The 26371-nt window shown below is 42.2% G+C and overlaps 1 protein-coding gene across 4 annotated transcripts in view; it reads left to right on the forward strand.

The window, feature by feature from the left end:
* The window catches only part of rgs7a (regulator of G protein signaling 7a), a 52791-nt gene that overhangs the window by 18056 nt on the left and 8364 nt on the right, over positions 1–26371 (forward strand). For all 4 annotated transcript variants that reach the window (XM_035173601.2, XM_035173602.2, XM_035173604.2 and 1 more), the window contains exons 3-5: positions 8709–8805; positions 11937–11987; positions 25759–25865. In XM_035173601.2, the coding sequence (XP_035029492.1) occupies positions 8709–8805; positions 11937–11987; positions 25759–25865 (255 nt within the window). The remainder of the gene's footprint in view (positions 1–8708; positions 8806–11936; positions 11988–25758; positions 25866–26371) is intronic.

Consider the following 26371-nt stretch of genomic DNA (forward strand, 5'->3'; position numbering starts at 1 on the left):
CTGAACTTTTCCTTACACAAGAGCAAAGGAAATAACTGAAATAGCAAAATATCTCTTTCCTTGAAGTCAGTGACACCACACGAGGAATCACAGATCTACTTGTTTCCTGCGAACATCAGTCTCACTTTCATCCAATTGCAAATCCGACCAAAATGAGATCAAGTCATTACAAGGCTCTCACTCACACCTCGAGGATCGTTTCAGAGCTGAGGAGGCGTCGGGGTCGACGACATTCGTAATCGTCCAAATAAACCGACGTCTGCAGAAAGACGACCATCTGTCCTTCATGATGATACTGCAACTAAAGCCTGATGCCACTGGAAAACGAGTGTTTTCCAGTGGCGTCAGGCTTTTCCTATTGCAGTCCTCCATTATGGAAATGATGGATCCAGCAGTACACCACCAACTGGTACATTATGAAACACATTAATATTAGGTGTGAAGCGAGAGAGAGGAGGCGCCGAGGAGGAATAATTTCCACCTAAAAAATTCATAGTTTGCTGCAAAGATAAAGATGAGAGCTGCAAATGGCAGAGAGGAATGTTACCTCCTCAGGTTCTTTTTATGCAGAATGCGATGTTATTACAAATGACATATAATGAAGAACAACGATGACAGGGGGAACAAATGTGCCGAGTGAGAGAGCATCCTGGAGTGTGAAACTGTGAAGTGACATTCCAAGAAACAGATGCTCTCGTCTGACTGATGGCTCAATGGAGCTTGATTGTGTGCACGGAGACTGTGGCGATGAATACAACTGAAAGCAAAAAGCCTTATCGAGCACCGAACTGCAGAGGCTGTTAAACGGCTAATCACTGGTTTGCAGAGTCTGCCTGCAGCATGGAGAAATAAACATTGTGTTTGGATGGGAGTAATTGCCTTCTCTGCAGGCAGTGTTGTCACCTGGACATCTGCTGCTCGTGCTCTCTGACCCGGGCCCGCTGTGAAACAGACTGCTGTCCGATCCGCGTGTGAGAAGTCAGCGTCTCCACAATTCAGGGGAATTGAACGGGGAAAAGGGAAAAAAATAAGGAAAGGAAAATGCAGAAATAAGCAGGCGTGAGTATTGAGGGAAGAAAATACAAATCCATTTTACATAGGATGGATTATGAATCAGGACGGTTGCATGTACGATTTTAATGTGAGCAAAGCCAACAGAGCATGACCATCTGTTGCCGGGGCAGAAGGAAGAGTTGCCGTTTTTTTTTGCCCTCTCGCTTTCCTCCCGTCACTTTGTTGGTGATAACTAACTCTGCTGCAGTACAAAATAATACTGTGGAATCATAACAATAATAATATTTCTCTGATGTACCACACACACACACACACACACACACACACACACACACACACACACACACACACAGTGTATCGTGCAGCTTATAGATGAACAAATGATTAAATTCTAAGTAAACTGAAGGTTATTACGTGACGGCAACAAAGGAAAAAGAAGAGAAAACCAAATCCCATCTTCTGATCCCCTATAGACAATATCTTCCTCTGTCTCTCCGCCCTGTCTCTGACCCCTCCCCCTCAGCACCGCCCCCACAGCCACCTTCTTTTCTTTCTCTCTTATGAATGAGCGATGGCAGGCTGCCAAAGATGTCCTTGTGATAGTGGTCGCGGGCCGTGTTGCTGTGGTAACTCGGAAGCGGTAACCTCGGAGAGACTTAAGATTCATGGCATCTATTCAACAACCTTGTCAGCGTGAGCTCGGTAACTTCCCTCACCTATCTGCAGGGTAATTCTCATTTCCAATGCCCGAGTGGTGCAGTGCATTACAGGTGCAGCCTGGAAGGTCTGAATAACTTTGTGTGTATTCCAGTGTTTTCTTTCGGGTCAGCGATCAGCAGCCAGTTAGCAGAGCGAATACGTTTAATGTTTTATCTGGTGCAGCATTTGAGCACAGAATTGCAGTAAATGCAGTGTTTTATTTTTTATTATTTGACATATAAAGTGTTTATTCTGACACAAATATGAGTGCCCTGCAATATAATTGGTTGGTTGCAGTTGAGTGTTATTATGACCTGATAAAAATACAATAAATGTTATTTTGGGTGTGTAATCCTGGGTATGTATTTTGCCTCCACACAGGTTTTGTCTCATTAATTTTGTGAATTTATTTCAATACTCTTTCACTTAGTAAACGTCCTGATCTTATATTTGGGCCTCTCTAACCCAGGGTGACTGTACAAAGCATTGAGTCAAAAGAACATTATTCTTTAACACATATTTGTTTTGTAATACTCTTTAACTCTCGTTCTCTATTGCAGCGTTCATATAGGACCCGAGTTGACCTATAGGAGCCCAGACAGATAACAACTGGAGGAATAAACTAAATAAACAAAACAGGCCTAAATCATAAGAAAACAAACAGAACTCAAAAGACAGTGTAATGTTTGACCAATGAGGACATTGGTTTTGGAAGTAAAACCTTCATGATATTACAGTGGCAACAATGTCAACTGGTTCATTCATTTTCTCAGTTTAAATCGAAGGAGTTCTGTGTAGTTTATTAAAACGTTAAAACACAACAACGTCAGATACACATGCCTGTCTACCAATCGATGTCAAGTATAGGTAAACGCAGCCAACATAGGTTCAAGGTGTCTTTATTTTCCCTGAGGGGCAGAATGATGACATGAATGACGACAGGACGTATGTTTGTCATACAGAAGGTCAAAGGTCTCCTCTCTTAATTGCGATGTGAAAACCCTAAATCAAATGTAAACAATGTAAGACACGAATCTTGGTTCAGACTTTCACGAATAAAACACCCGTATTGATTGTGCAGCTTTTAAGTTGAACCCTTACATTTGTCTGTCATGCATTGTATCTACTGCTCTGTGATAGAAGGATAAGTCTTTTACTGTCTTTCAATATTTGAATTATTTAACTCAATCATTGATGTGAAAATGTCTCCCGTTTAATTATTCAAAAGCTGCTTCACCGTGCCAGACATGTTTCTATAACTGCTGTCACGTATATGATTGATGTGTTTGTATATAAGAGCTCGATACAATGCCCATGCAAAGTGCTCTTGTTTAACAAAGGGCTATTATGGTATGAACGCCTCTGGTCAGGTTATCTCCCCCGTGTTTGGTAGTAAATGAGCAGTTGACCTCTACGTTCCTCAGTGGGGTCTAGGAAACGTGTCCATTCATCATCTGCTTGTTTGTGTGTGTGTGTCTAATGTCTCGTGATGGGCAGAGAAGAAGAGAAAGTCTTTCACCCGCTCATAAGCACTCGTCTGTCTTCAGAGATTTACAGCGTTATATAAGAACGGATAATCTAATTACGGCAGTTTGAGTTCATCAAGCGCTGCGATTTCTCCTCCTCACCTAAATCTAGGTCACCGCCGAAGAGGAACGGAGACATTTGAATATGTCACCTTTGCACACAGGGAGGCAGGGAACCTTGTCGATCAAAGACCAAATAACTTCGAGAGGTAACTCGATCAAAAGCTGCACCGGGGGGGGGGGGAGCAATTCTTTGAGACACAGTTTGCGTTGCCTGCTTTGTGTCCCACTCTTGTCCCCCAAAGTATGGCATGAAGAACATCGTGTCTTTGGACTTGCTTCATATGCCAATGCAGCGGGCTGTCTGGAAGACATGTGTGATTCATTTTGTGGTGACTTAGCGTGTCCATGTTCCTTAATGCAGCTGCAGAACCTCTGAGTGCTTTTATTATCATAGTATTGATCCTATTAAAAATTACTGACCCCAGTTCTGATATGCGTGCTGTATTTTTATGTAAAAACCGCGGCTGGTTTTTGAGGGCAAAAATTAAGTGTGACATTTTATCGCTCATTTTACCGCGGGTTCTGCCTCGTTCACGGAGCCCAGGTCTGCGGCTCAGAAGGAACCGAGATCAACCAACTGCAAAGACTGTTTTATCTGGCGGAAGCTGCCATGTGTAGCCACAGGGTCTGTTCAGGCTCCCCTGCACCGCCTCAGGCAGCCAGACATGAGCTGGGTTGCTCACCTATTTTGATGATGCACATTATAAAATATAATCATCCCCACCTTCGCGGTTCACAAGCTTTCAGACTGTGTGTGTGTGTGTGTGTGTGTGTGTGTGTGTGTGTGTGTGTGTGTGTGTGTGTGTGTGTGTGTGTGTGTGTGTGTGTGTGTGTGTGTGTGTGCATTCTGCCACTTGCTCTGTTTGCACGGTGACTGATAGTTGCTGTGTTTTCTGTGCATCCTGTAATGATGGGACTATCTATGCTGTTTCTCTGCGTGTGTGGATGTTTGCGTTCCCCTCTGTAATGTATGATGTTGAGCTGGTAGGAATATCTGTTCTCCCCATGTAGACACACTCGTCCACAGATAACACTGTCGAGGTAATACCGTTCTGCCTGCACATCTGATGCAGTATAGCACTCACCCATCACAGCACAGGCAACACAGCTGAGGGGGGGGGAATGAAGAGGCGAGAGGGAGAGGAGGAGAAGATGGAGAATAGGGGAGTTTTTAATTTCCCCAGCAGCACAGTTAGTTAGTCTGTCAACACAGACAGACAGAAACTGGAATTAACTCGGTATGAATTTCCAACAGAAAGACAAGCTGCATTTCAAAGAGTGTGCAGGCCTGCAAGTTTTGTCAGTGGGCGTCATGGCAACATTTTCTTTATTAAAGCGCATCTTTATGGATTATTTAGTCTCTAATAAGCTCTGATCTGTCTTAAAGGATTTAGAGCTCATAGGTAAGGATGTTGAATAATACAAATAAGAATAAGAAGTCCTTTATTAGTAATTTGCAATATAAAAGCAGTAATAAGTAGAAATATAAAAGAAATATATAGAAATATAGAAGAACACAAATGGAATTAGACTGATATAAACAGTGTAAAGAAATATATGAATTTATATTGCACAGACAGATAATCATGGCACAGGGAATAGTGCACAGTTGAGAAGTGTTAAAGTGCAGGTGCAACTTTTTGAGTTCATTGCATCCTGAGAAATTAGTTCTATCTTATAAATCTAGGTCAACACTCGAAACTACAGCCTGTAGATTGCGCAGCACAATCAACAAACGAACGAACGCCTCCTTCCTGCAGCTCAATTCAGATGTCGACGGTTGTTCAATGGAAATAATGAGCCACATTTCTTCACCTGCATCAGTGAGCCCACCAAGGTCTCTATCGTAACATCTCTGAACTCCAACTAAATAAAAGCTCTCAAGCCGAATCATGATGTTTATTTATTCTTTTTCACAGTTGCACATTGGGAAGGATCTTATTTGAACAACTATTCACTTTTGTGTGTTGCAAAATGCGCTCGAGTTGAACCTATTCCACATTTCCACCTTCCACTGTTGCTACAGAGGCAGCAAAACAGTTTTCCAGCCTCCCTTTTTTTTATTATCCTTCCTGGGGTTGTCTTAGGATATTGAAAAAAAAAATGGTGTTGTTCCCTCTTAAAAACCTCCCACCTTCCTGGTGTGCTCAGGGTAGAAGCTTTCAAATAACTGGCCCTTTTATCGGCTCGTTTTCCCTCGAAAAAGCCTGTCAAATAAGTGGACTTATGGTGCACTTAACAACGCCTAAAAAGAAATCTAAGAGGCCAGTATCGATTTACAAACCCGGTTTGAAATGTTACTTTCCTCCAAACGTTGCTTCAGAACATGGTGATTGCACCCTGAGTGCCCTCGGTGATTGTCTTTGAAGTGCTCGGAGCCATGCGCCGAAGCCCAGTATGTGCTGATATCCGGAGCTTCTGTTAGTCACTTCATATGTACTGAGTCCTGTGCCATCATTATTCAATGATTCACACTGTGCAGCCAAAACACTCACTCTTATCTGTTAAGGGGCTGCAGAGATGCAGTCAGACGGCTCTGGGTGGGTGGATGGGTGGGGGACAGAGAAGAAGAGAGAGAGAGAGAGAGAGAGAGAGAGAGAGAGAGAGAGAGAGAGAGAGTCTTGCTCTCCCTCTCTCTTGTGGGAACTGACTTTCCTCTCTTCTTCTCTTCCTCTCTTCCTCTCTTCCTCTCAACATGAGGCCAGAGAGCATCCTGACTTCAAGAGCTTTAGATCCCGAATATTCACGCTGGTGGCATTTCACCATGTGTAGGCGGTGAGGGTTTGCAGAGATAGGAGCGGGTGTGTGAAGTATCGATCACTGCTGCTGTTGTCCTCGTTTGCTCTGTGTCTCCCGGTGCCAGCTGACTCTCAGAGAACGATAGAGAGACTTAGATGCCGGGAGGAGGCTGCCGTTATAAGCCATGCTTATTCGACTGGGATGAGCTCAACACAATTAGGATTAATTTAGAGACATATGTTTGAAAAACAACAAAAGGATTGATGCACACAGCACATAAAAGTAGGCCACGCGAGCACTGGAGATTTCTGCTTTGCTTCTGTAAAAATACCAGCCTGAAGAGTGATTCTAATACTGGGATGATTTGTGTTTTTTTATTTTAGCACCGACTTCCTGTCTCACTTTACCTCGAATTGTTGAGGAACACCAAAGAAAGATTCCGACGTTTGATATTCAACTGTCAAATGTCAACATTTCCTGAAGTTCAACAGCTTCCATCCATTATGATGTGATGACATATTCTAAGTCTGTCTGAGCTGCACCCTTCAACCTGCCTCCCATTAAATCTTCTTACATTTACAAAGTGTATATTTCTAATGTCAATTTGTTTTCTCTTGGCCTTTCAACTCTCCTCCAGCAGCTCTCACAGTAGCTGCCTGTGCTCCATCATTGTGAATTGGGCTCCGATCACTAACTGGGAGGATTTTTAGCTCCGGGGGGTTTGACTAGCTAAAAGCTTTCATACCAGCTCATGAAAGTGCCAAACCCAAGTAATCGCAGATTTACATATCAAACCCAGCATTTTCTTTTTCCATAATCAGAACTGTTCCTTCTCCACCACTTCTTCTTGCCACAGAGTTTTTATTTTCGCCCACACAAAACCTCCATTTGTTACAAAATGGAACTGGCTGCATTTAAATTTTGTGTTGCCTTTCCAAGATGAGATCCACCGATAATGTGTGTTTATGTGTGTGTGTGTGTATGTGTGTGTGTGTGTGTGTTACACAAACACGGAGGGGAAACAAAATTGTGGTTGGTGAACCATGAAGTCAGACCTATGAGAACAACCTATCACTTCAGTTCAGTGCACAGTCACAGTCAAAACTTTCATACACAAGGTTACGATTGGTTTTATGTTTGGAGTAATTAGATAAAACATATTTTAAACATAACGTACAACTTTACAGTGGTAATGTCTTTAGTCATGTAGGAATTTGTCTCTTTCCAGAAGAGATTCCTTTATTATCTTGTACTGACCCTTTTCCCTTCAACCTCTTTGATGTGGTGTCCCCCAGGGATCTGTCTTGGGTCCCTGCATGTTTACATGTTGTGAACATGTTTTTCATTAAAGAAAATTAACTACATTTTGTAGAAAAGACAAGTTGTCATATAGGTGTAAATTTGTGGCAAAATGGTTTGTCTTATTTTGAATAGTGATGGATTTTATAGAACTATCTGCAACTTCTTGAATCTGAATAAATTATTCTTTCTATTCACTGTGTTGTTAAGAATAGATTTTAAGAGTTTATTGAGGGAAACATTTGCTTGATTAAGAGATTAATAAGGTCAAGCACCCGATTAGAGAAGCATGCATCACTGTCTATCATAATAACACTGTCATTGAAAGGAAGCAGTCAGAAATGTTCTAATTCTACATATAGTGGCTTTAATGGGTTTAATGAGACTGTTTACCAACCTTGATCATTTTGAAGTAAAGACACTGACAAACAATTTCACCTTAATTAATTAAGTCTTACAGCTAATGCCCATGATCGCTTTTTTTCAGATTAATCTCTGTGTAAATCGACCGGCTGTGTTATTTCTCTGTTAAGATACACACACACAATTACCTCAACATTTTGTGTGCCTGTTTCCCATATCAGTGTGTTGCCAGGCAATTAAAGTTTGCGTAGATATTTCCATGTGTATATTTTTACACCGAGGAAGGAGTTGAGGGAGATCTCTTGGCATCTGATCTGGCTGAAGCACTGTATCGGGGCCATGCTCTGCTCTCTGCTTCGCTCCCTTCTGTGTGTTCTTGGAAACGCTGCTGCCTTGTGTTGCTCTGCCAGGCCCTTGAGACAACTCCCAGTACATTTGAGTCCCAGTGACGCTCGCGAATGTTTGTGTGTTTGCATGTGTGCCCGTCCGTGTCTTTTCGACCGTGCATGTCATCGCTTCGTGCAGCTTTTGGTTCAAATGTGCAGCTCCGTCAAAGCAGAACACAAAGCAATTGTGTCTGCAATGTGTTTTGACTTTTGAGTGACAAACATTTATCTTCTCCGCACGCACAAAATTTTGTGCGTGTGGCTGTTTCGGGACACAGATATATTGTGATGGATAATAACTAGAAACCTCATTGCTAGGCTTCCAAAATTCAATTTGCGCGCTGCAGAACTCAATGAGTGCAGCTTACTGGCAGTTTTCTGTGATAAATGACACAAATCACGAGGATTTGTCAAAAAGAGGCAGGAATCTGACAGCAGACATTGTTAGTCGCCAACTTACTTGCCTCACTTTCCCCTGGAGACACGGCCGTTTGTATCTGTTTACGTCTCTCTGAGCTGCTCACACACAACCTCCACTTTCTAAGGCAAGTTCATGGAAAGAGCTCACCCTCTCTCTTCCTCTCCCCCCCCCCTTTTCATCTCTCCCTGTGCTGTCCAGATGGAGGAGGTAATAGCACGCATGCAAGATGAGAAAAATGGCATCCCCATCCGAACGGTGAAAAGTTTTCTTACCAAGATCCCCAGTGTTTTTTCAGGTAAGTCTCTTCTCCTCTATTCTCTTCTCTTCTCTTCTCTTCTCTTCTCTTCTCTTCTCTTCTCTTCTCTTCTCTTCTCTTCTCTTCTCTTCTCTTCTCTTCTCTTCTCTTCTCTTCTCCTCTCCTCTCCTCTCCTCTCCTCTCCTCTCCTGTCTTCCATTCTCTTCTCTTCTCTTCTCTTCTCTTCTCTTCTCTTCTCTTCTCTTCTCTTCTCCTCTCCTCTCCTCTCCTCTCCTCTCCTCTCCTCTCCTCTCCTGTCTTCCATTCTCTTCTCTTCTCTTCTCTTCTCCCACACACTAAGTACCCAACTACACTGTTCATGCCAAACAAAACACTGAAAGTATTTAGAGAGTTGTCCATTTTGCATTTCATCTCGGCAGTGCTGGTGTCAAGAGGATCATGTTGGATTTTCGAGCTGTGCAACCTAATAGATAAGATTCATGCTGGAGTGATACTCTATAAGAGATGAGCTCAGTTAAACACTGCATTTAAAAGCTAGACAGCGCTCAGCCATCGATGTTATTTTTTACTGCATAGGAATATAAAAATAAACAATGCCCTGTAAGTGCTCTATATGCACTTACTGTATTAAACTTAAAGTACTACAGCATCATTTCAAAAAGCCTATGTCAGCTAATATAAGTTAGAGCTTTTAACAACGCATAGTGTATTCCACAGCTACAGATCAATATAGCATCAACGTCCTGATAAGATATTAAACATTTACACAAGTCTACTTATGAATTAATAATCCAAATCCTGAATGTAATTTTTAGATTTACATATAAGTTCTTCTTCCTGTCAACTGTGCACAAACGTGCACTTCTCTCAGGATGCATTTACCTCAGGACCCCAACAATGGCCAGAACCACCACTGGTTGCTATCACTGCTAATAAAGGAGCCTGTCACAACCAGGGACATGTCCTGGATCTGTTGACATGTTTGGTTAGGACGTTAAAAAAGAAGAGTGGCAGTGAGTGGCACCAATGCATCAACACACATATAGATTTAAATGGCTAAATTTAGCTGTGGTGACGTGGGAGGAACAATGACGAATGCTTTGGGCAGATAAAGAGCAGCTGATGCACAGGTCTTCTCTGATGCCAAGTCTGCTACACAGTGTGAGTTTGTCTTTAACAAAACAAACAGCGTCAGACAATACTGATCAATGATTTTACACCTGACCAAGCAACATCGGCTCGGATCCTGTTCTTTCTTTTTTTGTCAGATATTTTCGAATCAGTGCAGGAAACATGAACGGGGTCACGGACATCCCAGAATGCAACAGATGGCGTTTATATGTAGCCCTGTTTTGCACATACTGTTCAGTAAATACATTTACAAACTACAATACTATACTAGTATCTCATCTACACACAACCATCACAGTATATTTCAATGTCAGACAAATGAAGTCAAACTGTGCATTGTTTTTTTAGGTATAATTGTTTTTTCAGGAGTGTGAGGGTTGGACTCAACCTCCCGCAAACACACAGCTCCCCTGCAGTCTCTGAGGCTGTAACAGTGCCTGTGTAGCTTCCCCTCTGTGAACACTGCCACTTGGCCAAACTGTAAACAACAATGTTACCAATGCAGGTTTCTTCCTCTGCACCAATTAGACCCACAAATTTGACAAAATACATTAATTTCTACTAACATTTACTGTTAATAGCTACATGTGCATACTCATACAGTTGTGTTGTTCGTGTCTTTTATGGTGTTTTGTGAATAGTATTAAGTGAGAAACACAAACGTAGCTAAGAAGCAACTCTGTCATCATCATTTTATTTCCATTTATACCGTTTTTACGACTATTTGTTTTTTTCATTTTTTCAACTCAAAGGATTTTGCTGCTGTGATTTTAACAACCTCTAAATGCTATAAGTACGTTTAATTCATTTCATACTTTTATTCATGCATCATCTCTATTTGAAGTATTCCTTTGCAGTTGTATATGCTGCCCTATGCTGCAGCAATTATCCCATATGTGCAATCACTGGGATCATTAGGATTTGATCTTATTGTTTATCGCTTTGTTTTTATTATTGTTACATTATAAGAAACAGACACACACACACACACACACACCAATCTATGGTCATGATATTAATCAATTCTGAGAACAGCCTTGTTACAGGATTACGTTGCACATCTCATTAAAACTCTATCTTAGAAAGTGGGTCATCTTTGATAGTGTGAAAATGGGGTTGTATTAATGATGTTAATCCATGGAAAATCTCATCTGGCTATGGGGGCACTGAACAGAAGTGGGTGCAGTGATAAAGAAATGCAGAGACAAACCACAGACGGACAGAACGTTATCCTGATGGAGAGAGAGACAGGGACGCACTGTCTCAACGCATGAATTCCCTCATATCTCCATTTCACACCTTTTCCCCCCTGCCTGCTGTGGCTCTGTCTCCTCGACACACCTTCACCTGTCAGCCTGACAGACAGTAATAGTAACTCGGAAAATATATATTTAGCCAAAGTGCCAAAGTCTCATGTTGCGCCGAGGTGTGAAAATGCCCGGGGGACGGAGGGAACTGTTTTTCTGAGATGTGAAAATGATTAAGTTGCATCCTCAGATGGAAAATAGCAAAAGGTGATTTACTAGTCATGTCTAGACTTTTGCCTAAAATACTTTTTGATGACTACACTGTGTCGTTTTTTTAAACAATGATGCAGTGTCCTGTCTTCATCATTTACCTTTTGTTTGAGAGTGTTGGATATGTCCAACATGATGCACAGACCCACTAAATTAAAAATGACAACTGCAATGTCTGTGCTGTCACTCAGTCGTACACATTGTGTTGTTACCATAAACTATGGATGCTTCATTATGCCTTTGCGCCTCTCTGGTCATTTATATTAATGGGCCAAAGCCGAAGAGAGCTGGCTCGGAGAGGATGTCAGAAAATAATATTTGGTAATGGATGGCCCATTACCCACCCACGTGGTGCAAGGTGAGAGGAATTGGTATGCATTGTGATGATGGCGGGTGGTGGGTAGAGTTAACAGTGCCATTGTTTTCTCTTTCATTTGCATATATATGCAGAAAATGTTTCAGCACCCTGTGAATACATCAGCGATTCTGTGATTCATATTTATGTGCTTTCTCTGGTTTCAGGTGCTGAAATTGTTCAGTGGATGATCAAGAATCTGGACATCGAAGATCAAGGTAAAAGAGCTGATCAGTATTGATCTGTGGGACAGTTCAGGGTTTGGGGAGTTGATTTGTGATCTGTGATCAGATGTTGGAGCTGCAGCAGTGGAAGTCACACAGCTCATGGAGGCTTTAGAGGTCATAACTCAGTCAGAGGGTTATGATACATATATCCTGACATTCAGTGCTACTTACATTTTCCATCTTCATCATCCCTGACTACAAAACAACACCCACAGATCAAGAACTTAGAATCATACGGAATTTACTTCATAGCATGGGTTGATACATTTTCCAAAGGAATTGCTAATAGCCAATTCAGACAAATTTCTGCTCTAATTTCAAAAAAATGTCAATGATTTTAAATGTACAATAAGTAACTTCATGCACTATGGGTGTGTCCATCAAAACAATAACAAAAGACCTAGTTTGATGACGTCATGAAGCAGCGTGGGATCTTGGGAGTTGTTGTCCTTCCCACCCTTTCTTGTCCCATTATCTTGGGTCGCTTGGGGACCCTGTGTGATTGCAGCTTTGGGGACGGAACGTGCAGAGAACAACAATGAATAATTATTGTTCATGACAAAGGAACCAAAACAAACAGACGAAGGAAAAACCAGCCAACTGGTTAGCAGCGTGTTTTTAATTTTTCATACCTGGTAACTGTGAATCCAATTGGGGATTTCTCTGGGTTCATATATAACAAAGGTCTACTTGTTTGAAGACATTTTGATGAATAATCGTTACATGTTATATCTTTAACTAAAAACAAATATAGGCTAAAATATGGCTTAAGTTGTTACCCACACCCAACTGACTGACTCTGTCGCAGCATTATAATAAATGTTTATATCATCCCAAAATGTATAGTCCACACTGAAAGAAAGAACCCCCCCCTCCTCTTCTGTGCCCCTGTGGATCCTGCGTGAAAGCTTCTATGTAAATGTACACAGCTCTGCTTCTCCTTTGATCTGTCTTTTTGTGTCCTTGAGCTACATCAAACTGTGCAATTCTTGTTCTTATTTTTCCTCTTTTCTTTCCCTCCTGAATTTTTTTTCCATTCCACTGCGATGAAGTAGAACCAGCGTGTCTCGAGGCGGTCGCCAGATCATTAGTTGAACCTTTCACTGCACATAAAATAACTTAAAAGTTGGCAGGTTTGAGCTGTGATGAATGTGGAAAGTAAAAACCGTTTGCTTGCTTGAATTACAGATAAAGAGAAGCACAGTTAACAATGTAAAAAGTTCTGTAGGTGTGTGTTTACTGCTGTTATTGCAGTGTTTATATGTGTGTGTGTGTGCATCTATCCAGTGTTTACCCACTCTAGTGTGTATGAGCCTCAGTGTTGTACCATCGAGTTCGAAGTGGTGACATTGTCTATTGTGCAATTAGCTGACTCAGAATTCCTTTGTGTGGTTCCATTTGTATGTAAGGATCTTCCTGTCTCATTCTGTGTGTGTGTGAGTCTGTGTGTGTGAGTGTGCGTCCGTGCCTGACGGTGTGTTTGTGTGTATGTGTGTCATTACCTCAAGCAAATTTACATGTATAGTGCTATAATTTGTGTCACCTGCAATTTTCTAAATTAAAGTTGTCAAAATCTGCAGTTTTATATCTGTTACCCGAGCAGATGTTCTCTGTCCTTTAAGATTTTATTCTATTATCCGTGCACTTTTTTTTTTTGCAAACAGATACAAAACCCGCTGTCAGTTGCCCTGCGGTGGTGAACACAACACAGCGTTGTGCAAAACGACGTGACTCTCAGCACAGAGCAGCTCCTGGCGGGGCTGACAAAACACGGCAAAGTGAAATGCAATTAATTTGGTTCACAGCACGGTAGCAGCATGTTTATTATATAAAGGCAGATTAGTTTATATCAAAGATGACTGGGGATTTAGAGTGTTTTTTTGCCAAATGCATGCCACGGATAATATACAGACGCTCTCCAGATGAACCCATTATCGTCCTATTGGGCAATCTCTGCAGTGCCTCAATCCTTTTTCCATCCAATGCTACATTATATTAGCCAATGCAAATTTCTGCCGGTAAAGTTCATCTCAAACGTTCTATGACGTCTCAGGGGGATGTTTAAGAAGTCGGTTTTGCTCTTGTTACGCTTAACCATAATACTTTCATTACAATTCAGACCAGTACAGATTATCGCCAGTCATTGTTCTCCCAGAGACAATTGGTTTGGCAGGCAGATTTGATTAATTAGCAGGCAAATACAGCGCAGCTCAGTCAGGGCAGGGATTAGAAACAGTTAGAAGATAAATGTGAACGAGGAGCCACAGGATGACATGATCTGCAACCTTCTATTTTCACTGTATAAGTTCCCTTGATTATATATTATCAGCTGATGACACACAGTCGTATATATAAAGTAATTCAGTCAACTATTGTTATATTGACGTTACAGAGAAAACAAGAAGCACTATTCACACTATAAATAAACAGTATAGGGAGCCTGCAGTCACTGAGAGATGTATAGTAGCGGTGCCTTAAGCCTGTAAACGAGCAGAGTGGAAATGGAGCAAAAACAGCCGAAGGGTCAAAGGGGTTAATGGACTAAAGACTGATTCTCTCAGAGTAACTTACTCTATGAATTAGCTTTGCTGTATTATGATTTCATTAGAGCAGCAGGGTCGTAAAAACCCGATGAGTGTCACCAGCTCTTTTGACCTCTCACCTGCCTGAAAATAAATCCCTGCAGGAGTAGAACTGGTCAATATGGCCGTTTATTGCTTGAAATAAATTCTATGGTGCTTCAAAGCTCTTACACATGCATCAGGTCTGTTTCTTTAAAATAAGTCATATCAATATGACAATGAAATCATTTATTCAAAAGCAAATCCGACACATAAAGTAGCATCACTATAGTTTCGCTGCAAAATAGTGACCCTCTTCAGATCATTATGAGCCACGTGTAGTAGTAGATCATTAGTTCAGGGAGCTCGGAAACTGCGTATACATCTGTGTTTGATGCTGACGTATCAGGTCGTCATGGTAACATTTAATAAGGAAGCAGTTAAGGTTACCGCACCACCAGGGTCTCCACTCCGTCACTCGTACGTCACTTCTCTGCTCCCATTGTATATTCTACAGGCGCATGAGGTCACCTAACAATAAAACATAAATATGGGCTGTAATAAGCCTCTTGCACAGGGAGGACAGTCACGTGTGTGTGTGTGTGTGTGTGTGTGTGTGTGTGTGTGTGTGTGTGTGTGTGTGTGTGTGTGTGTGTGTGTGTGTGTGTGTGTGTGTGTGTGTGTGTGTGTGTGTGTGTGTGAGTGCATGTGGCAAGCACACCCTCTGCCCAGTGGTCGTAGCTATTTCCTTTAAATTCCTGAACCTTGATTTCAGAGTGCAGATACAAACTGAGAGTGTTTTGACGTGGAGCCTGAACACTGAACTTTCACATACACAACAACCACAACAACAAGGAGTGAGGCGGACACGCCCACCAACTCCCTGCAACAACTCCACACACTGGACCAACAGTAGCTTTCCATCCACAGACCTCTCTGCCAGTACTCATGAAGAAATGTGGGTTTGTTTTAACAGCAGCTTCTCTACTCTACTCAAACATGTGTCCATCACAACAACACACACACTTCCTGATCTCTGATCTGTTTTGTGCGGGGGGGTTCAACACACAGTGGAAGGCGGTAATGCACCTTGACGTTGGTTGCTACCCGCCAATAAACCAAACAGAGAAGAAGAAGAGGCTCGGACATCCTCCGCAATTCATGACTGAAAACGCCCTTAAAATAACAATGTATTTGAACAAGAGGCCGGGCTTTCTATTAGAGTCACAATCTTTTTGTGGCTTTGATCTTCAACATTATTTGAGATCTTTAAAATTGTCTTTGGTTCTTTATCATGTCTTTGATGTCTATATGACTTATGGTTGGAAGAAGATACCCTTCATGTCCCATATCAAGGGCGTTTTGTACTACCTTGGTCAGCAGCGCTAAGTGGAAAGAAACGGATCAAATAGACCTAAACCCAGATATGGAGGAGACTGCAATACAGACATTCACCATGGATACATCTAATGCATTGGAGCTTCCCAGCATGACAGTTGAAACTATTCGCATGCAGATTGAGGATCTTTATACCAAGTTGACTGCGGAGCAGTGGGAACTGTTAAAATCAGAAACACCAGACAAGGTCACAAGGTTTCTGTTGGCAGAACTTCTTCTGAACATGACTTTGTCTGTGTCCTCAGACCTGATCACAGCACATGGACACAACGACTTTCCCTTTACTGTGGAGAGTATCCAGTCCAGTCTGGGAGACGCTCTCCGTCAGAGTTTAGCACCGGGCAGCTCAAAAAAGTCTGTGAGTTTGGATCAACTCACTGAGTTGGTTGCAGAGGAGATGATAGAGAGGGTCAATTCCCGCTGGTCTGAGCGCTCCACCAGCGGATGCTCCACCAGCGGATGCTCCACCAGCGGATGCTCCACCAGCGGATGCTCCACCAGACTGCCACAGTGTCACCAGACCACAGCCAACAAACTTGAGAAAATGGTCAATTGTGTTTGCAAAGTGTTGAAGAAATCTGCCGGCGACATCGAGGGCTTGTTCAAGCCGAAACTACGCAGTCAAAAGACATTTGAGCTGATAAACGAGTTCCCTAGGGGGAAACCAACCTCTTCACGCACTGACACTTCATCATGCAGTTCTCGCTCTGACAGACGAACATCCTCAGAATCTTCAGTCCGTAGCAGTGACTATAGGACAAGTGAGGCTGTCCAGGAAATCATCGGGAAGGAGGTGAGCGACATCATCGAGCCCCTTGTGGATGAAATGTCAGAATCTGACCTGAGTGGGCTGATATCTGAATCTTCTCTGGAGTTTAAAGCTGCTGCAGATGAAATCTATCAGATAATTAGTGAAGAGGAGAGCGTCAGATCATCTGATTCGAGTAGAGGCTCCAAATCCTCAAAGAGCAACAAGAAGTTTTGGAAAGGAGTGGGGAAGAGGATCAAGAAGCTTTTTGCAAAGTTTTTGGCGACAGCATCGATGCTCAAGATGGGGACACAAGTCAGGAAGAAGTTCAGTAAGGAGAGCCAAGTCCCGAGCAGTGAGTCAGTCAAGTCTCTGATGGATAGTGTGGAGTCTCTGCTTCTGACAGAGACCAAGGACAGAGTTTCACCTGCAAACGCCCCCGTCCTTACCGATGTCCTCTATACGTACATCACAACTGACATTTTAGTGGGGAGTCCAGCTGAAGTGACGAAAGTGTCTGTTCCTAAGTCCCACAGAAAGATGTACGCGGACATAAAGGAGAGAGTGATCAATTTCCTGCTATTGATGAACTGGTGGTTCTCAAAACAGGCCGGTGACTACACCAAGAGGGTGACCTCCGCTTTAATGGAGATTGAGCCCATAGTAGGATCTCCAGTCTCAGAGATCAACAGTGCAACGGAACGGGCAGAGCCCCGCAAAAAGATGTATGTCAATCTCGTCATTGACCTGTTCGTCACTCGAGTGTATGCAAAGTCCAAAGTGAACTTGTGTGACGAATCAATACACCTCACTCAATACCTGTTTGAAAAAACATGGGCCGAAGTCCAAGACATTGACTTAGACATGTCCCCAGATATAATCAATGTCCTCCACAAGGCCGTGTTCAAGGACCTGTGTAAGATGTGGGACTGTCCAGAAACGCTGCTGCTTTCCATTTATCGAAAAGAACCAGAGGTCGAGAAAAGAATCGCCGCCTCTATGGAAAGCCACATGTCCAAAAAACCCAGCAGAATGTCCAGATTCTTCTCCTCTTTGAGCAGATTCTTTAAACGGTAGAAATTCTAATGCTTTAAATGAGGACGTGCATATACGTGTCTTCTGCTGAAGGGGTGTGGATTCACTCTGGGAGCTCCAGTTTACCACATCCAAACAAAAAAAAAAGTCTCATGAAATGTTTTCTGTAACCATTTTCTGTCACAACTGTTAAAAAAGAATAAAAAATAAGAAGATGAGTCGCAGAGGTTGTCCTCTTGGTGTGAAAGCAGCCAGTGTGTGAGGAGGACTATGCAGGAAAGAGGGGGAGAAGGGGGAGCACAGCGGGGGTCTGCTTCATTAGAACCGAGCTTTGGTCCCATGAGCTCTTTTCACATCTCATAGCATGAAGTTGTGTGTGTGTGTGTGTGTGTGTGTGTGTGTGTGTGTGTGTGTGTGTGTGTGTGTGTGTGTGTGTGTGTGTGTGTGTGCATGTGGCAAGCACACCCTCTGCCCAGTGGTTGTAGCTATTACCTTTTAATTCCTGAACCTTGATTTCAGAGTGCAGATACAAACTGAGAGTGTTTTGACGTGGAGCCTGAACACTGAACTTTCACATACACAACAACCATAACAACAAAGAGTGAGGCGGACACGCCCACCAACTCCCTGCAACAACTCCACACACTGGACCAACAGTAGCTTTCCATCCACAGACCTCTCTGCCAGTACTCATGAAGAAATGTGGGTTTGTTTTAACAGCAGCTTCTCTACTCTACTCAAACATGTGTCCATCACAACAACACACACACTTCCTGATCTCTGATCAGTTTTTTTATTTTTATTTTAAGAAAAGTACAGCATGAAACACAACTCGTCGAGATTTACTTTCTGTTTCTCGTTGTTGTGCTTCCTTGAATTTAAGAGTTTGAGCCCAGGACCTCCTGCTGTGTTCTTCACGTGTGAAAAACGATCGCCAAAGAAAGTCCAGTCCCAAGTCTTCTTCTCATTCTTTATTCGATTTATTGGCAGGTGACAACCAATGTCAAGGTGCATTACCGCCCACTACTGTGTGTGTTTCAATATCCTACTTCCTCTTCTTCCCCATTCGGTAGCGTATCTCTTATTACCCTTGATATTTGATAGCTTCTCCTTCGTTCAGTTGAGTGGCGGGTGACAACCTCCTGTGTTGGAGTGTATATCAGAGTTATCTAGCTCATATTAAATCAGTTTGTCCAATCCTGTCTCCCTCAGCTAATGGAACATACTCCCTATTCCAAAGGTAACTACTATTTCCAAGCTTAGTTCTTCCTCTCTGCTTTGCACTTTTCCTCTTGAGCTTTTCTCGTTCTCGAACACACTTATTAAAGTGAAGCATTACATGCTCCACTGACTCTTCTATAAAATATTTTGTGGGGGGGTTCAACACACAGTGGAAGGCGGTAATGCACCTTGACGTTGGTTGCTACCCGCCAATAAACCAAACAGAGAAGAAGAAGAGGCTCGGACATCCTCCGCAATTCATGACTGAAAACGCCCTTAAAATAACAATGTATTTGAACAAGAGGCCGGACTTTCTATTAAAGTCACAATCTTTTTGTGGCTTTGATCTTCAACATTATTTGAGATCTTTAAAATTGTCTTTGGTTCTTTATCATGTCTTTGATGTCTATATGACTTATGGTTGGAAGAAGATACCCTTCATGTCCCATATCAAGGGCGTTTTGTACTACCTTGGTCAGCAGCGCTAAGTGGAAAGAAACGGATCAAATAGACCTAAACCCAGATATGGAGGAGACTGCAATACAGACATTCACCATGGATACATCTAATGCATTGGAGCTTCCCAGCATGACAGTTGAAACTATTCGCATGCAGATTGAGGATCTTTATACCAAGTTGACTGCGGAGCAGTGGGAACTGTTAAAATCAGAAACACCAGACAAGGTCACAAGGTTTCTGTTGGCAGAACTTCTTCTGAACATGACTTTGTCTGTGTCCTCAGACCTGATCACAGCACATGGACACAACGACTTTCCCTTTACTGCGGAGAGTATCCAGTCCAGTCTGGGGGACGCTCTCCGTCAGAGTTTAGCACCGGGCAGCTTAAAAAAGTCTGTGAGTTTGGATCAACTCACTGAGTTGGTTGCAGAGGAGATGATAGAGAGGGTCAATTCCCGCCGGTCTGAGCGCTCCACCAGCGGATGCTCCACCAGCGGATGCTCCACCAGCGGATGCTCCACCAGCGGATGCTCCACCAGCGGATGCTCCACCAGACTGCCACAGTGTCACCAGACCACAGCCAACAAACTTGAGAAAATGGTCAATTGTGTTTGCAAAGTGTTGAAGAAATCTGCCGGCGACATCGAGGGCTCGTTCAAGCCGAAACTACGCAGTCAAAAGACATTTGAGCTGATAAACGAGTTCCCTAGGGGGAAACCAACCTCTTCACGCACTGACACTTCATCATGCAGTTCTCGCTCTGACAGAGCATCATCCTCAGAATCATCAGTCCGCAGCAGTGACTATAGGACAAGTGAGGCTGTCCAGGAAATCATCGGGAAGGAGGTGAGCGACATCATCGAGCCCCTTGTGGACGAAATGTCAGAATCTGACCTGAGTGGGCTGATATCTGAATCTTCTCTGGAGTTTAAAGCTGCTGCAGATGAAATCTATCAGATAATTAGTGAAGAGGAGAGCGTCAGATCATCTGATTCGAGTAGAGGCTCCAAATCCTCAAAGAGCCACAAGAAGTTTTGGAAAGGAGTGGGGAAGAGGATCAAGAAGCTTTTGCAAAGTTTTTGCGACAGCATCGATGCTCAAGATGGGGACACAAGTCAGGAAGAAGTTCAGTAAGGAGAGCCAAGTCCCGAGCAGTGAGTCAGTCAAGTCTCTGATGGATAGTGTGGAGTCTCTGCTTCTGACAGAGACCAAGGACAGAGTTTCACCTGCAAACGCCCCCGTCCTTACCGATGTCCTCTATACGTACATCACAACTGACATTTTAGTGGGGAGTCCAGCTGAAGTGACGAAAGTGTCTGTTCCTAAGTCCCACAGAAAGATGTACGCGGACATAAAGGAGAGAGTGATCAATTTCTCCTGCTATTGATGAACTGGTGGTTCTCAAAACAGGCCGGTGACTACACCAAGAGGGTGACCTCCGCTTTAATGGAGATTGAGCCCATAGTAGGATCTCCAGTCTCAGAGATCAACAGTGCAACGGAACGGGCAGAGCCCCGCAAAAAGATGTATGTCAATCTCGTCATTGACCTGTTCGTCACTCGAGTGTATGCAAAGTCCAAAGTGAACTTGTGTGACGAATCAATACACCTCACTCAATACCTGTTTGAAAAAACATGGGCCGAAGTCCAAGACATTGACTTAGACATGTCCCCAGATATAATCAATGTCCTCCACAAGGCCGTGTTCAAGGACCTGTGTAAGATGTGGGACTGTCCAGAAACGCTGCTGCTTTCCATTTATCGAAAAGAACCAGAGGTCGAGAAAAGAATCGCCGCCTCTATGGAAAGCCACATGTCCAAAAAACCCAGCAGAATGTCCAGATTCTTCTCCTCTTTGAGCAGATTCTTTAAACGGTAGAAATTCTAATGCTTTAATTGAGGACGTGCATATACGTGTCTTCTGCTGAAGGGGTGTGGATTCACTCTGGGAGCTCCAGTTTACCACATCCAAACAAAAAAAAAAGTCTGTTTTCTGTAACCATTTTCTGTCACAACTGTTAAAAAAGAATAAAAAATAAGAAGATGAGTCGCAGAGGTTGTCCTCTTGATGTGAAAGCAGTGTGTGTGTGTGTGTGTGTGTGTGTGTGTGTGTGTGTGTGTGTGTGTGTGTGTGTGTGTGTGTGTGTGTGTGTGTGTGTGTTTATGGGAGAGAAAAAGTCAATATATAGAGCTGGACCACACATAGGATAAGAACACAGCACTGTCCCTTTTATAGAATCTGAAGCGTACACAACACCAAGTGAAATTTGTGAGGGTGATAAAATCTCTCCCCCTCAGGATGATGTTTTGTTTGACCTTTCGACCTTTCGTGTGTGTGTGTGTGTGTGTGTGTGTGTGTGTGTGTGTGTGTGTGTGTGTGTGTGTGTGTGTGTGTTTGTGTGTGTGTGGAGGAAAGAGAAGAGATAACAGATGAATGAAACTCTCATTTAATCACCATAGCTTACATAAAATAGTAGTACAATAGTTAAAAGAAGTGTTTTGATTTTTTAAATGTTATGTGAAATAGTTTATTGTTATGCCCCCAAATAGTTTCATTTATAATAATTCAAATTCTTAAGGGGGATTTAACACCAGCCGTTTAAATAAGTCAAATTCCACCACGAGCACATCCACAAAAACCAGCATCCATCAACCTGTCAGTGAGCGCACACCAGTGTATTATCAAGGGTGTGAATGGCATTTGGAAGAGCACCTATGATCTGCTCTGCGGAGCATCAGGAAACAGTGGCATGATGTCAGAGAGGGGACATATGGCTCGTCAGAACAGCCTGGGAGAGGGTGCACACTGTTCTGCATAATGGTCCTGGTCTCCTCCTGCAGCCTCCTCTAAGCCTCCTGATCCTCATGAGTCACTGCTGCAGTGGAGCACTTCATATGGTCTTTTTCAGCCTCCTGAGATCAGTGCGCCGCTACTGTGGCATGAAGTCGGCAACTCGCTTCAAAGGAAAAGCATTGATATATGCATTAGTGTCAGTCGTCTTTTATCAGCCCCCTTATTAGTTCAGATGCACATTTTATTCGTATGATGCTACTGTCTCCTCCTCATTAGCTCAATAAAAGCTTTGGAATAACAGTGGTCAGATCCTTTACTTAGGAAAACTATCAATACAATAATTCAAATACTCCATTACAAGTAAAATGTATTCAAAATCCTACAGTAAACATCAAAGTGTAAGTCTTCTTTCAGATTATGTGGTTATGTGGACTTTAACAAGATGGACGACGTGTCTCCAGTTCCTCCCGTCGTACAAAAATGGGGCTAAAATATCTCGCATTCAGATGCCGCCATCTTGTGCTCTTGATGCCATTTGGAGTCTTTGCATCTAGTGATGGAGCGAAGCCACAAGTCCTGCAGATACACACAAATCCAATCACGAGTCAGTCTTAGCTGTTAATCATATTTTTATAGCATCAAATTACAAATTAAAACCAAACTTACGGGAAAAGATTAGCACTTGAAACACACTAAATATATAAGAAGAAGAAGAAGAAGAAGAAGAAGAAGAAGAAGAAGAAGAAGAAGAAGAAGAAGAAGAAGAAGAAGAAGAAGAACAATATTTATTTCTATTATTATTCTATTATCTTTTAAAATCCTGTGGAGAAGCATGAAATGGAAATACTTAAAGCACAAGTACCTCAAATCTGCACCTATACTTGAGTCAATGTGTTTAATTACTTTTCATCTCTAATTGAAACAAAGACTCGTCGTCACCTCAACGTCTTCAAACAGTGAACAGTGGAAACATAAATCATCAAACTATAACAATCTCCTGCACGTCTTCAGAAAAGCTCGACCGGCTCCCACACTCCACTTGGCAGGCCTCCAGGCTGCTGGGTTTTTTGGCACCGAGCTGCTAATATGATGAAATCAAAGGGTGTTTTCCCCCTGGACTCTGAGGCCGGCCCTTCTCCACAACTTCACTTATTCCAGTCCAAGGTTTACTCAGCTGTAAAGCTTATAGAAAAGCCTACGCTGTGTTAAATGAACTCCCCTGTAACCACTTGATCCTTATAAACTCCGATACCAGAAATGCAACAACAAAAAACCATCTTGGTTTATCTTTTATTCATTCCTAAAAAAACTCTCCATCACATCAACCTTCGTGCATTTGAATACTTTCTATATACTAAATGAAAGTAGATCTTTGTTATGAATACCTGTCTTTTAATGTGATCCTCAAGTGCAAATAAGACAAATTCAATTCGGGAGTTTACATTCAGCATCCATCCTCAAAATACCATCAGAAAAATGTCAAAGCGTCACTGAGATAAAAGCAGAGCGACGGGCCGAGCAGTCACAGGTGACAGCGACGCTCAAACACCACATCAGAGCACATCAGCCCCGTGGTGGAAGGACGGGAGACAGCGATCTCTGTCAGATGTCAGTTTTCATACTCTGCTGACTTTACTTTCATCTGACATCCTTCCTACTGAGATAACAATCCAGAAAATTAAATATTTGAATGGATTATAAGTAAAAAGGGTCCACGGATGAACGGTTTCTGTTTGTAAATGTCTGTCTTCTTGAATTTCCTCAGTATTTCATGGACAGTAGCTTCATCCAGTAGCTTCATTCTGATGTAAATGTAACATACATCAAAGCACATAAATATAATATATGGAGAAAATGTATATGTATTTATAAATATGACATAAACATAAAGAGGCTGTTGCTTTTAGAAATAGTACAGTGGATGGAGGAGGAGGAGGGGGGGGGGTGTGTTTATAAACAGGCTTAAATAACGTATGACTCATAATTTATTAATTTATGGACCCCAGCCATACATATGCACACAGATGCACACATATAAGTACCCTGACCTCTCAAAGATGTGACAGTAGTGAAGGGAAAGCCAACCTATATTCATTATCACATGCACACACACACACACACACACAGACAGACATAAGCACAACTGTGCACGCACACACACACCCACTCTGTGTATGTGTGTGTGAGAGAGAGTGAGACAGAGTGAGAGAGCAGGGATGTTGCATGTTTTATGCATGCATAGTTATAGCATTTACAACGTCGCCTATTTTGAGCATGTCAAGCATTTGAACTGAGCTTATTAGTGTGTTAGGCCAGTTTACTCCCAGTCTCTCCTGGGCTTTGCACAAACCATTCCAATAAATAATCAAATACACGGCAGGAATAGAGGAGGACACGGAACAGCGTGTAAACAAACTCTCCCACTATTCTTCATTTTACCAGGACTTAACAAAGAACTGTGAGGACGTTAAACCAAACATGAATCACAGACCCCTACAGGTCGAGAGCAGCAGGGAGTAATTGGTAGCAGGCGAGACACGCAGTTGATTACATGTTTTCATTATCTGATGGTTTTAAATCAGGGACGGTCATGTGCCGCGGAGCTGCCCGAGGGAAGCAGGTTTTCACTCCGACACCACAGCGAGTGGTTTGACTGATGAGTTCCGGCTGAAGACGGAATAATCAGCCAGGCCCCCCCGCTGTCCTGTTGGGTTCAGGAGCCGTGACCCACCCATCGCTCTGTCAAAGCTGTGTCAGAGTCTATTAAAACACGGCTCAGTCCGGCCATTTGTCAAGGAGGAATTTTATACTTGGGGGGTGAAAAGGTGAAACATTTTTAATTAGTGGCTGGGAGCTAAAAAGGGCTGCACGCTGGCCCAGGATCTGAGATGAGAGAGTATTGATTGTCAAGTAATCCAATTTGAACAAAGTAGAAAAGAAAAGGATCCGAGAGCTGATTTATCTTTTAACACCTCAGGTTAAAGTGAATGTGTTTATAAACAGAGCATTTCTTTGAATTTCAATTAAAGAACAGTCTTATCACCCTTGTACTTAAAGTTTGACAGTGTGGAAATCATGCTTATTGGGTTTTTGGCAAAAAACAGTACAACCCCTTTAAAGGCATGAGAACCGATTTACTGTTCAGCTTTTTAAATGAGGAGTAATGACAACATGAACTAAACCTGAACCTGTTTTCATTTTCCTTTGAATTACTTGTAGTCGTGTGTGTTCACATGCACTGTGTCTATGCCTCAGATTTTTGTTATATGTTGTATTGGTAGGTGTTTATAGAATATAAAAAACATATAGAAAACTAGTTTTAACACGTATTCAAATGAAAAATGATACTTCAGCACACATATGTAACATATGACATAATTTCGACAGTTGACGCCATTGTTGAAAGACGTGGAAACTTTCTCCTGTTTGGGAAGAACAACATCTTCCTGAACTTCACTGAACACAATGTCAAGACATCATGATTTGTGTGTGTGTGAATCTTTTAAATGAATGAAAGTAAATCTCTGTGTTCTGTGTTTTCTCCCAGTGGAGGCTCTTCACTTAGGAACTCTGATGGCTGCACATGGTTACTTCTTCCCCATCTCAGACCACGTCCTCACTCTCAAAGACGATGGCACTTTCTATAGGTTTCAGGTAAGAATGATATATAAGTAATGCAATGATTTTTATTTGCAAGCCATATATCAGCCCTGAGTTGTACAGGGTAATGCTATTTTAATAAAGACCTCCAGAAAATAAAACAATTAGAAGATCTTAATTGTAAGTGATGGGGTCAATGACATTCAATTGACCAAATAAATCAAAATACAGTTCAGTTTTACTTGTAAACTCGAGGTATGTTGATTAAACATGTTTTATGTCTAATAATGTTGTTACCAACTGATTAAGAATGATATTATGGGATTGTGCTCTAAAAAGTAATTATATTAATAATACTAGTTTAGATTAATGTAATTGTTTTATTGGATATTTCTTCATAGGCATGTATCTGTGCATGTGCATGTATGTTTATTTATATGTATGTATATAAACGGGAGTGTTGTGTGTATGTGTGTGTGTGTGTGTGTTTATATACAGTGAAATACAGTGTATATCCATCTGTATTTGTACATATTCTGTACCATATGTCATCTCTTCAC

The sequence above is a fragment of the Hippoglossus stenolepis genome, chromosome 12 (genome assembly GCF_022539355.2).
Source record: "Hippoglossus stenolepis isolate QCI-W04-F060 chromosome 12, HSTE1.2, whole genome shotgun sequence".
Lineage (NCBI taxonomy): Eukaryota > Metazoa > Chordata > Actinopteri > Pleuronectiformes > Pleuronectidae > Hippoglossus > Hippoglossus stenolepis.